We start from the raw sequence: 13,705 nt of genomic DNA, 5'->3' as shown, positions 1-13,705 counted from the left end.
GTAGTCGCCTTTGAATTATATTCTAGCGTCACCCATAGCTATCTTCATTAATGAAGGCGAATTGTTTTGTGTTTGTTGTGACTGCGAATTGTCCCGAAACCTCCATACTCATCCCAAAATACCTTCTTACAAGATTGAAAGCACATACTCCATTATGAAGGAAAAACGTAAACACCGTACTGTAATACACAATTATCTACACATTTATTAACAAAACAGTACAAAATAAAAAGATGCATTAACTGGTGATAGCAAACACTCGCACGGTCGTTTCTTAGCTTGTCCAGTAACACAATTTTCTCTGCTAAGGTCATAACTTGATCGTTTTGTCACTCTGGAGTTCTTACTAATTGTATTATTAGCCTTTGGTGAGGCTGGCTTACGTCCTGGGGCCATGTGGAAAGCAAGTGGGAGGCAAGAGGCTCATATCATAGTGTGGTTACAACCACAACAGCCACTTAAGGCAGTCAGGCGTGGACTGAAGAATGCGGGCAGAGCGCAGTGTTGCCATATCCAAACAACGAAATTATGCTAGGGCAATGAAAAAATTATGCTAGATTGAGCATATTTGTTCCAAGTAAAAAATGAATTATGCTAACTTGAAGCTAAATGATAAAATTCTATACATATTCGTGCAACATATTAATTATGTATTGTTTACTATGAAAATATTAAAATGAACCTACATAGAGTAAGAGGATAAATATCGGTATCTACCCATACTGCTTTTTCCCACGAAACTTACGTTTTTCTGATGGATTTTGATGTGATTCGTTCGATTTTGAGCATCATTTCCGTCGGAAATAACCAGATTTTGAGATATGACCCCCCCCATCCCCCTGAAATAATGAGGGATCTTTGGGGAATCGGGGGTTATAGGGAGGGGGGGAAACACAGAAAATGGTCATTTCCGACTGAAATGAAGCTGAAAATCGAATGAATCATACCAAAATCCATCGGAAAAACCTAGGTTTCATGGGTAAAATACAAAGCTCAAACTTATCCTAACCTAACCGAACCAAACCGAACCTAACCTAAAACCTAACCTAACCTAACCTAATCCAACCTAACCTAACCTAACCTAATCCAACCTAACCTAACCTAACCTAATCCAACCCAACCAAGCCCAAACTGAAAGTAACCAACTATTCAAACATCTTACCTTATTCGTCTCTCTCTCTCTCTCTCTCTCTCTCTCTCTCTGATTTGTAGCTTTTATAAAATTATTCTAAAAATATTCCATTCCATTCTAAATTATGCTAGAATGATTCTAAAACTTCTAATATGCTAAAAAATATTCCAGACTCGAAAATTTGATCAAAATTATGCTAAAAGAATAAAATTATGCTAGATATGGTAACACTGGCAGAGGGGCCACGGGAAAGGGACAGAGGGTGGCGTGAGTTTACCGCGCTACAATTGGAAGCTGCGGGAATTTCAATTTTTTTTTTTTCTGTATATTCAAGGATATTTTTGTTAAACTTATTAATGCTAAGAAAATCCGCGAGAGGGCAAAACCGTAGACAAAAAATCCGCAAAAAATGCGGGATTACTGTACTCCCTGTAGGGGAAATAAGTGCAGGATGGCCGTCCATCGTCTTTCAAGCCCGGTTTCCCAAGCCGTGAGCTACGTTTTCCCACCCAGCTGGGCGGGATGAGAGAGAATGGGGGAATCCCCATTCTCAACATCCTTCTCCACTGGCTCATATTCCTCCCCAGAACAGTCGTCCAGGTCTTCCTCTTCTATAGAATCACTAAATGAAGGACAGAGGGTCCATGTGAAAGTTTCAACCACCTCCTCCAGCCCAATGAGGCGGAAAAATGGCATGACTTCCGCAACATTCTAACGCTCTGACGGACAGTGGCACACTGATGTTACCCAGAACCAAACTTAGTGCTACAAGTGCTTGTGTACAATGTTGCCAATACATTAAGCTACTCCTTAGCAAAAAAATTAGCTAGATTGAAGCAGTTAGAGACATGCTACAGTGCTCAAATTTTGCTGTCGGCACCATCACGTTGCTGGGATTACTCGAGACGTTTTGTACCCTCAGCACCATGCCGGCGGGATTGTATGGGTTAGTTCAAGTTCTGTCATCACTTATGTCTCACAATGTTCCTGGCTGGTACCGGTATGGGTAACCATAAACCAATCACAAAAACATAGCAAACCAAGTAGTATCCCATGATTTCCAGTCATTCTACAGGCTGCACATTGCTAAAGACAGTTCCTTAACAAACTGTATGGCAACATCAAGAGTTAATGTTCACAATATGATGATCATGATTTACAACAAGAATGATGACAAAGATGCAGATGTCAACTATGATGATAGGAATGGTGGTGACAACAAAAACACATGCTGATGGTAATGAGGCCACAATGAACTCCCAGCATGTACTGTAACAATACATTACTTGTACTTACAGTTTGAGCTTCGCTTGTGGTTGTCTTGTCCACAGTGGTGGGAGGAGCTGGAGGTGTAAGGGCAGAGGTGGCTGCAGTAGCAGGGAGAGTGGCGGCAGCAGCAGCAGCAGCAGCAGCGGCAGCAGAAGGCTTACGGTTGTTCTTGCCTCGATTACCCTTGGGTACTGGTGCCTGCGTCCCAACTACAGCATTTGATCCTCCACCTAATCCTCCTTCACCTAGTCGAGCTAAAACAAAAATACAACAGCACTGTTGCATCTGCTATTTTTCACACAGTAATATTACAGTTTATTCTGCTATTTTTCACACAGTAATATTACAGTTTATCCTAACTCTCTACTTTACCATTTTGTACAATGCTGCTAAGGCCAAGTGGAACTCTATATCTACTACTGCAGGATGCTTATGGCAGACTATATTATCCCAGTCAAAGGTAGTGGTGGTTGTTCATAATCATTTATATTGTATACATAATATAATCAAATGTTACTGTACACTTGCAATACTGTCCTCAAGGCTAAATGATTACATTTCAATGATGTAGTCTACAGATTTTAAACCCAACTTCATGGGTGACAAGATTTTCCATTACAGTAATATTTTACCAAAGGACTGCCAGTTCCTACCGAAATGGGTTTTTCACTGGTTATTCGCTTTCATAAATTACCAAAGATATGAGAGATTTATAAATTTTTAACTAATAACACCTGGTAGCCAAGAGAATAATAGAGGTTAACTACCATAAATGCATCAAAATTATGACCATACCAATATCATTAAAGATGGGTTGGTTTGCATTGAGCACTAGAGGGGCCTGTGTGTCTGAACCTGGTACAACAGTCAGGCCCATAGAGAGTTGGTGAGGATCGGCTTCAAGGAGGGGTCCTGTGGTGGCTAGATCGCCTGGTGCTCCGGTACTGCCTCCTGCTACACTTGGGTGAGTCTGAGCTACCACTGGCAACAGATGCGAGATGGAGCTGGGGAAGTCTATCAGCAGTTGTACCACTTTAGTATGGCCACCACGGCTTGCTTCCATTAGCATTGTAGAATTATCCTGAAATATCAGATTCAGTTAGACATAACATCTTGCACATCTTATGCAGTACTGGAAATGCTGCTACATCTCTAGTTGTTTCTAAAACTTGTTTTTTTTTTTAATAATTTTAGTTCTGCAGTGCAATGTTTTACATAAGGTTTCTTAACACAACCTACCAGATACTTTGTGCAAAGCACAACTACTTGACAACTGTGCCACTTAAACCTATTAGTTTCCCAAAAGATAATTCTCTTCATTAAAGCAGAAACGAGTCTAATGCAAGATTTCACAATGACCTTGAGCTTGTGGTGAGGGTCAGCTCCATTGACCAGCAAATACTCCACAACAGGAACGTGGCCACCAGCGCAAGCCAGGGAGAGTGGTGTGTGGTCATTGTTTGTGGTAGTCTTGTTCACATCACCACCTTTCATTATCAAAAACTGCACCGTGCACAGGTGCCCAGCACGGCAGGCTTTCATCAGTGGAGTTCGTCCACCCTCACTCTCATGCTCCTGAAAGAAAAGCATCAGAGAAACAAATAAGACTGAATGGTTCTCCAATCAAGTAATACAACCACTGTAATGCATGTCTCCTGAACTAGATTATTGTGGCCTAGTCTCAGGCCCCTACACATGAAAAGTACATTAACACGAGAGCTACAACCTGTTCTATAATCCTTTTCATTCATCCATCACTTAATTAAGTAGAGCCTCTGATATCTACAGTAAAGTGGGAGCTAGTCTATTTAGACCAGATATTTGCAGCCCTCCAAATTCACCTAAAACATGTGCTTGGAGACATGTTATGAACTGGGAGTGGGGCTGGAGCTAGCTCTGCGGCTTGGGTGAGAAGTGGTTGGAAGAAGTTCAGGGAGCTGTTGCCTCTCCTAAAACTGACAGGGCTCTCCCTATGTGCTATGGGATCTTTGTATGCAGCATGTGTCAGGAGTGTAATGCTGTATGGTTGTGAGACCTGGGCTGTAAAGAGGATATTCTCAGGCTCAAACATACAGAAATGATAATGATTAGGTGGATGTGAAGTGCGTCCCTGCGTGCAAGTCCTGGGCTGGGTTTACGATGGAAGAGTTGAGAGGTAGGATGGGACTGGAGTGTATTGGTGTTATGATGAGGAGAGGTAGACTGAGATGGTTTGGGCATGTGGAGAGGATGGGAGATGATAACTGGGTGCAGAAAGTGTGAAGTGTTAATATTGGGGGTGGGGTCAAAAGGGATAGACTCAAAAAGATGTTGGACGAGGTCATTAAGAGTGACCTCAAGGTTAAGAGACTGAACAGGAAGGCTGCAATAGATCGAGCAGCATGTATAGCCATCATTAGGTAACCAAGGCCGACGCATGAAAGCACGCTGGAGCCTTCAAAAATGAAATTAAATGAAATCAATAAAGCAGTGTTTGAGAATGACTTATCTATTGGTACATTTCTCAATGAAAATGACACCGTTTCCTCTTCACGAACCAAAACCTGACACTGCCCAGGATACAGCTAGATGGCTTGCTCAATGCTATAACCAGCAAATTATGCACCATACTTCTGAACCAGTTGTTAGAACACCACTGTGAAGTATATATTTTAACTTCTGTACTGCCCAGGGAACTACTACTACTACTATTACTACTACTACTACTACTACTACAACTACTACCGTACAGTATGGACCATACTTTCAGTCAGAACCATCAGGTTGTATGATCTGTTTTATGATCCTACCATTCCTTATTTAGGAGAATTTAGGATTAGGATGATGATTACATCATATATATACATGTATACAAATAAACTGTGTATAATATACACATGTATCAATACTCATCACCCTGTCCTAGGGTGGGAAAGGAGGTCTGGATGATGATGATGATGATGATGATGATGATGATCAATATTTCCAGCCACAGAGGATGCAACCATATTTAGGAAGAAAGTTTTTGGATGCATGATGATCTTGCAACAAAATATACTGTACAATTAATTTCTAGTCCTAACAAATGAAAAGGCACCATTATCAAACCCCATGTGTGACAGTAATCATCAAACTGGATTTTATCAATATGTCAAATGAACTAATGTTTGTAAAAACTCAGAAGATAAGTCTTTGTTTATGTTTGGCACTGAACTTGTTCAGTCACTGACTCTGGCTTCAGCACGAGCTCCCACCAATATTTACATATCCCTAATATAGTTTCATTTTTCTTCTACAAAAACTTAAAATGTCCATTATAATAATCCTAAAAATATTCATGAAGATGCTTGTTACAATATCACAACTGAAGGTTAATTTCAGTTTGAATAGGTGCTATACACTATAGCTCAAAAAATAGTATTCCTGCAACTACAAAAATTTCACCTTCAAATTTTAACAAGAAAAAAAAAGGGGGGGGGGGTGTTTTAACAATGCTGGGTAATTAGAACCACCTTTAACAAATTGATCCCCAAAAGACTGCAATGTTATAAACACAGGATCTTTAAGTACTTACTGGAGGAATGTGTGGAGAGTCTTAGAATATACAGTAGTTCTTAGTGAAATGGTGGATATTGAAATGATAAATTATTGCCTGATAAAAATAATGATGAGAAAAAAAAAAAAAAAAAAAAAGGCTCATCACAGTTGATGCAGTAATAGTGGCAGACTTAAGAACCAAACCAACAGAGAGGAAGAAGAAGAGGAAGAAGAGTCACGATGAGTCATCTGCCAACATTTTGATTATAGCATTAGCATTCATGGACTGACCATCAAGAACAGAAATGGAAGAGTGATAACTGAATCCAAATTAAGAAAAACAGTGCCTCGTATGGCAGAAAACAGTGTGTATGATGTCTGACACATGATACATATATTTCATATATATAAATATATAACGCTGTGTTATATGCCAACTATGAACTGCACAATATTTCTACAGACAAGTTCACAGCTTGATGGTAGTAGTAGTAGTTGTTCCCTAGGCAGTCTGGCCAAACAGCCCCGACAGCTTGATGGTAATGAGTAGCGCTGTGTCTGGATATCAGCATACTTAAGTGTAAATGCTATGGTTGCTAGTAAAAGCTAATTCATGATTTACTGGTAAATGACCATCAAATATCTGAGAGATTACCAAGAAACTTCGAACAAGGGGAAAAAAAAAAGGGGGGGGGGGAATGGGTATAATTCATCTGAAAAAACACTACTGGGGATTCTGCAGTAAGCTGATCCCCTTCCCATGACTTTTCTTAAGCTATCCCAAAGATTCATTCACTGATGTTGGTATGCAATACCAGTATCATCCGAATTCTATTTCCCACCTCAAAAGCAGCTGCAAAATATGATCCAGAAACAATGAGAATTTCATAATAGCAGGCTTTACTGATCTACAAGGAGACCCGCCGACATGTCATAAAAATACCCCTGCTAATACCAATACACCAGTCCTGTATGAGACAGCCCTAGCACATATTCAATATGGATGGTGGGTGTTAGCGACGAAGTGGTGACATGTAGGGGTATATGGTATGCAGAAGGACTACTGGGGCTTGGGAACAGGCTGTGAAGCCTATGCCCAGAGTCGGACACATTAAAAAAAAAAAATTAAAAAAAAAAAAAAAAAAAAAAAAATCCACATCTCATTCTGACAACTTGTTTTCTCTCTGCTGCCACCTCCTCAATCCCACTATTTAGTAAACACAGATGCTGTTTAGTAAATACAGATAACCTTGCTCTCAAGAATGAATCAACCTTACTGTCAGCACACAGCATGGTTGTAATTACCATATCAGTAATTTATCAAGAATGAATCAACCTTACTGTCAGCACACAACACGGTTGTAATTACCATATCAGTAATTTACTAACAATCAAATTGTCAGTTAGAAATATAGTTAACAAGAATGATTACAAAGCCTCAAAAATAAAATCACATACGATGAACACATAATATTTGCGAAATGAGTTAGTGATTCTATACTTTAGTCCTTCCAAATCTTTTATGATAACTGCTGGAATGAACTCTTACCTGATCGTACAACATCAGATCACTGAAACAATATGGTTAAAAACATTGTAGACAGTGAGTGAACATGATTTACTGATAAATTACTCTCAGGCAGTTGTAAGTTTCTGATAAATATGTTCATCACTTCTGCTTATCTGACTAACCCAATCATTCAGTCATCAGCAGCCACATTCATATAACTGCCTACTAAAGCACAAGCTGGCAAGAAATATGTGTGGATATATCAATGAAAGCTTCTATCAAGTTAAAGGTGTTTTCTCTAAAACAGCTGGTACCATATACCATCTACCCATCTATCTACCTACAGCCAAACACTTTAATCCCACAAGGAACGACCAGAAACGAACCATCAGAGGTCTTTCTGTACTCCAACATCAGTTTTCCTTTTCTGGAGCCCATGCGTGCTAATTTTGCACATTTTTTCACTGATGTAATTTGTATACTGATGTTAAACCATGCACAATATTTTCTCCCCACCTTTGATGACTTAACACATTACTGTAGGCAATTGCAACATCATTAATAACTCAAGTACAATTCAAGAAACCAAGGACAGCAGACCCTGGCTATACGATGAACCGGTATGCAATGAATCGCTTGTATGATGGCAAAAAAGTTAGGACCTTTCTCAATATAAACATACCAAACAACTGAATTCTCACTTACAAAATGATTATGGTTCCATATAAGCCTCACTGGTTGATTTTTGATCACTATTATTGTTTATAAGATCACCCTCAAGCAAACTGCTTGTTCAAAGTCAGTGCTTGCACTCTTCACTATCGAGTGTGTTAGTGTCACTGATGGAATACTGTAGTGTTGGAGTTCAAGCAGCACAAGCAGTGAAGTGAAATACAACAGCTGCTGTTGGAGTTCAAGTAGCCAATGCAGTGAAGTAAAATAACTACCACTTTAGGTAGAGTTGGAAACTTGTTTTTAGACTTATTCTTGGAGTTAAGCACCAAGTGAAGCAGAGTAAAGTAAAATAACAACCTATTTAGGTGACCAGGAAGCTAGTTCTTAGACTTTGTAGGGCAGGTGTCCCTTGGGGGAAAACATATCCCCACTGAACCCATGTTATAACTGACGATATACATTATTGTGCAATGGATTTTTTCAGATGCACCCTCTTTCTTAAATAAGGGTGTTCTCTCTCTCTCTCTATATATATGTATATGGTATGTAGATAGATATATAGATATAGATATACAGATATATATATATCATCCTCATCCTCATCATCCTCATCATCAGGGGAAGGGTGAGGAGTAGCAATGTCCAGACAGCCCAAAATTTGCCCAATCCAATAAGCCACGCTTCCATTCACTTATCATTCAAGCCCCCGGAATCCTGGCTCTATAGGATATGTCAAAAACAGTCACCATGTTCTGTAGCTTCACATAAAAGTATCCGATATATATATATATATATATATATATATATATATGCATATATGCATGACGATATCTAACAATGGTTTTCTGACATGCCAGTGATCTCCAGACTCCCACAGTGAATTACATGTTTTCTAAGCTTCTAATAAATTTCTACTTCAGCAGATTCCCTACTCATGATAAGGGATGGCTGGGTAAAATTCCAATGGCAGTCACTGTGCATTCAATGGTTGGGAAAGTGTTATATGCAATACACTCAGGCACTGCAAAAATAAATTGTACTTATTATTGCATTCAAATAGTTTTACTTTTCTTGCAGGCTACAACTTCTGCAGATCTTACCTTCACATAGGAAAAAAAAAAAAAAAGTTAAATGCACCACAAAATCATTCACACATTAATCAAACCTTCAAAGTTTTTGCTCCATCTCACAATCATAAACCTGATCCTCAGAACATTTTCAGAAATGAATGAGCTAATGAAAGAAATGGGACACTGGGGTCAAGAATGGGAAAGGATAATATGAAATTAAGCATAGACCAGAACATAATCATTCTTTGCCGGTCACCATCATTAGAGAATGTAACTCACCAAATTTGCTCCAGCTTGTAAGAGAAGGTCAGCAACATCTGTATGCCCATTCTCGCAGGCATAAGTAAGTGCTGTGTCTCCAGTTGATGTTTGGGCATTAACATTGGCACCAGCATCAATCAGATATCTGTAAAGAGCAAAGCATTACATACTGTAAAGTTCCACGCACAAATCATTTGCAATTGAACATCACTCAAATTAATAAACAAAATCAATCAGGTACCTGCAAACAGCAAAACATCACATACAGTATAGCCTATATACCTTCATACACAAACAAATCCTCAGCTGAACAATATTCAAAGTACTAAACATGAAATGCTTTACCAGTTAAACAAAATTATTCTTACTCGACTAAATCCCTGTGACCCTCCTGCGCAGCCTCCATAAGTGGTGTTGAGGCACCAAGCTCCAGATCAGCTCCAGCTTTTATCAGCAGGTCAGCAACATCCCGGAACCCACCGCAACATGCAAGAGTGAGTGCAGTCTCCTGGGTTTCCTCTGTCTGTGCATTGATGTCAGCTCCTACGGGTGCCAGGAAAGGTTTTGTAAATGCCCTTCCCAAAACTCAAGATACAAAATACTGTGCTATTTTATCTCTGCAATGGGCATTCAGTGTATTCCCATTTCAAATCATTATAAAGAGGAATTATGATGCCACATAATGTCTTGTGAATACATTTCCCAAAAGTCATGATAAAACATATAGTGCTGGCTTGTTTCACCACCGAGGCATATTTTCATTATCTTCGTATCACTATGAATAGGAATTAACTGAAATACAATTAAAATGACAGGGTCTCACCATGTGCAAGCAACAGAGTGACCATCTCCTCATGGCCCTCTCTAGCAGCTTCCATGAGTGGTGTATAACCTTCATCATTGACTTCTTCAATGTTGGCTCCACGCTCCAGCAGCAGCAGCGCCAAATCTGTGTGCCCCCCACAGGCAGCTAGGGTCAGGGGGGATTCAAAGCTGTCTGCAGGCATATTCACCTGAAACAAAGGAACCACAGACTCAACCACAACTAAAATTACCAAATTTGTAGAAAAATCAATTACCAGTTGCAAAACACAACTTTACCCTTGGAGGAGATATGACGCTGCTTCCACTTATCTCAACGGTAACACAGGAGCATCTAGACATTCACTAGGTGCTAACAGGTATGTAGAAAGGTTTAGCTTTCTTGTGCATGTTTTACTACTCTTTTCTTCTTGTGTATTGATATGAAAATTACTGAACTGAAAATGGGTGACTTGTGGGTGTCCTGCAGCACCAGAGGCATCACTTTTGCCACCTTAACCGCAGTCAAGGGGTTAGTTAGTGACAGACAGAAAGGTTTTTGCCACGAAGGAGCCACTGATGATATATGATATCCTCAATCTCCTGATTAATAACATCCATCAGTCAACTGACCAACATGGAGTAACTCGGGCACTATTGATTATTTGATATTTCTGAAGCTTTTGACAGTCTGTGGCACCGTTCCCTACTCTCCAAACTCCCTTGCTATGGCCCTTCATCTTTTGTTCCACTGATTTCCTCATATCTCAGCAACAGAAAGATAAGGGTAAAAGTAGATGATGTATATTTCAATTTCCATTCAATTAATGCCGACATGCCACAAGCATTAGTTCCGGCTCAAACCCTATTCCTAATTCGTATCAATGACCCCTTATCTGTCACCCATAATCCCAACCCTTCACATGCAGACGACTCATCACTTCACAATTCATTCACAGTTAAACACCCATTCACAAAGTTAATATCTCTAACTCACAACTCAGTACAGCAAGCTCCATAAATCAAGACTTATCCACAATCACTGAATGAGGACAAAATAACATTGTCTCATTTCATCAACATCATCATCATCATCATCAGGACCTCCTTTCCCACCTTAGGACAGGGTGAAGAGTAGAGATGTCCAGACAACCCACCTTTGCCCAATACAATGGGCCACGCTTCCATTCGCTCACCATTCAAGCCCCCAGAATCCTGGCTCTGTCTGATACGCCAAAACATTCACCACATTCAGCAGCTTCATATAAAAGTATCCGACTGAGTCAATCAGGATGCTGTCACATTAAAAAGGGGTGCCAAATCCCTGAGCATGCGCTTCTCCTCACAATATTCATCCAGCCAGCTCGATCTCTTGTCAGTTCCCTAGCCTCACGTACTTCCAAACCACTCTTCCTCACACACTCATCCACCATATCCCTCCACCTTCTCCTTGGCCTACCTCACCTCCTCCCTCCTTCAAATTCACTCTCATATACCTTTTTCACCAATCTACTGTTATCCATTCTCTCCACATGACCATACCACCTCAGTACACTCTCTTCAATTCTGGTGTCCACTGACTTCCTCACGCCACATCTTTCACGTATCGCATTATTTTGTATCCTATCCACTTTCTGTACTCCACGTACATTCCTCAACAGTCCCATCTCCACTGCTCACTCTTGACTTTTCATTTTCATGCCACACCATAGTCTCACATCCATATGTTAAAGTCTCATATGTTACTGTCTCATTTAATGCTAAGAAAACCAAATAGGCCTATATGCAATTTACTAATAGACAGATATTGTTTGATTCCTATATTAGAGTACCTTCAGTGCTACTAATATTCCTGCCTCTAAAAGTATTGAAATTCTTGGTGTTTCACTTTATGCCCTCAGCTGAACCCCTCATGTTAGATCACTTGCTAAAACAACTTCAAAAAAATTTGGATTATTGTACAAAGTCCATAATTTCTTCACTGACAAGCAGTTAGCTATAACTTACAAGAGTCACATGCATGGTCAGCTGGAATATTGCTCACCCTTGTGGAATGGATGTGGAGAGGTTGCACTAAAACAACAAGACAAAATTCAGAACAAAGCTGTTAGAATTATTTATAACCCTAATATTACACACAAACTACCTCCCCTACAAGTCAGGAGGAATGCTGCCTCCCATGCATTACTTTACAGAAACTTTTATGGCAACTGCTCAGATGAAGTTGCAATCATTGTGCCACTTCTCCATGCCTTCCCTCACACTACACAGGCATCTGGTAGTGCTCATGACTGGACGGTCACACTTCCATATTGCAGAACTTCTGCCTATCATAATTCTTTTATTCCCCATATGCATCTCTTTGGAACTCACTTCCCACAAGTGGTTTACCACAAAACTTCAACCTACGATGTTAAAGTCCAATTGTTACAGATTTTTTATGAATGGAGGATGTCTATAACCTGGTGTAGGGATTACTTCTTATTCATTCATTCCCCCTTTCTCTGTTCTGTTTAAAAAAAAAAAATAATAATAATAATCTCACGTTCACAACCCATGTACCAATAGTGACTATCTACTACTGAAGGCAGTATACAGTGAAATACATGTAAATTAAGGCAAGCAATACTTGAACCATTCATTTTTTTACAGCAAAAGGATAGCATCTGCAATTATTCTACATGGTTAAAACTTCCACAGTCTGTGACATATGAAGCACAGTTTTTTCCCCTCCAAACAAGGCCCAGAAAATCAACCCAAGTTTTAATGGTAAATGGAACAGGGGTAGGCTCTGGGTTACTGGCATTAGGTGGCTTCAATGCTGCAGTACTAGTAAGCTAAACCCCAATAATGGGTTTGTAGATAAAAGTTAAAGGCAGTAAATTAATGGCATTACCTGGGCTCCTGAGTCAAGTAACAAGCGTGCTACTTCAACATGGCCATCCATACTGGCTTCCATAAGAGCAGTGTGCATCTCGTCAGTCTTGTGCTCTTGGTCAGCACCAGCATCTAGCAGGAACTTCACCATCTCTAGGTGGCCCTTGTAGCATGCCAGGGTCAATGCAGACTCCTTAAATTCATTACTATGGGTGTTGATTCCAGCACCTTTCTCTAATAATATCTGCAAAGGGGGCAGCAGCATTAATTAACAATGTGAAATGCAGTACCTCTAAAAAAAAAAAAAAAAAATGAAAATTAACATGCTGATACAATTTATTATTTTCACTTCATAAAAAAATTATGAAAATTAACATGCTGATACAATTTATTATTTTCACTTCATAAGTAAGACCAAACTGATACTTCTTTGTGAGAACTTACTAAAAGAAGCCTTTCTGAGGCATCTTTTTAATAAATTCCATAATCAGAAAAAAATTAATAAACAAAAATCATTACTCAAGCTCCACTGTTACCTATGAAGACAATTTGCCAGTTCCCCCCAATTAATACTACCAACTGTACTTAAAAAGT

General features: G+C 39.6%; 1 protein-coding gene across 3 annotated transcripts in view; it reads right to left on the bottom strand.

Annotated features, from left to right (window-relative positions):
* Window positions 1-13,705, bottom strand: part of mask (multiple ankyrin repeats single KH domain) — a 60,331-nt gene that overhangs the window by 14,647 nt on the left and 31,979 nt on the right. For all 3 annotated transcript variants that reach the window (XM_080279658.1, XM_080279659.1, XM_080279660.1), the window contains 7 exons: window positions 13,131-13,355; window positions 10,257-10,446; window positions 9,802-9,976; window positions 9,452-9,578; window positions 3,761-3,976; window positions 3,197-3,482; window positions 2,429-2,655 (listed from right to left, as the gene is read on the bottom strand). In XM_080279658.1, the coding sequence (XP_080135784.1) occupies window positions 2,429-2,655; window positions 3,197-3,482; window positions 3,761-3,976; window positions 9,452-9,578; window positions 9,802-9,976; window positions 10,257-10,446; window positions 13,131-13,355 (1,446 nt within the window). The remainder of the gene's footprint in view (window positions 1-2,428; window positions 2,656-3,196; window positions 3,483-3,760; window positions 3,977-9,451; window positions 9,579-9,801; window positions 9,977-10,256; window positions 10,447-13,130; window positions 13,356-13,705) is intronic.

This window comes from Coenobita brevimanus, chromosome 80 (genome assembly GCF_032717465.1).
Source record: "Coenobita brevimanus isolate Jiangsu-jjx chromosome 80, ASM3271746v2, whole genome shotgun sequence".
NCBI lineage: Eukaryota > Metazoa > Arthropoda > Malacostraca > Decapoda > Coenobitidae > Coenobita > Coenobita brevimanus.
Note: the sequence above shows the minus strand (reverse complement) of the source record. Positions and strands in the feature narration are given on the sequence as shown.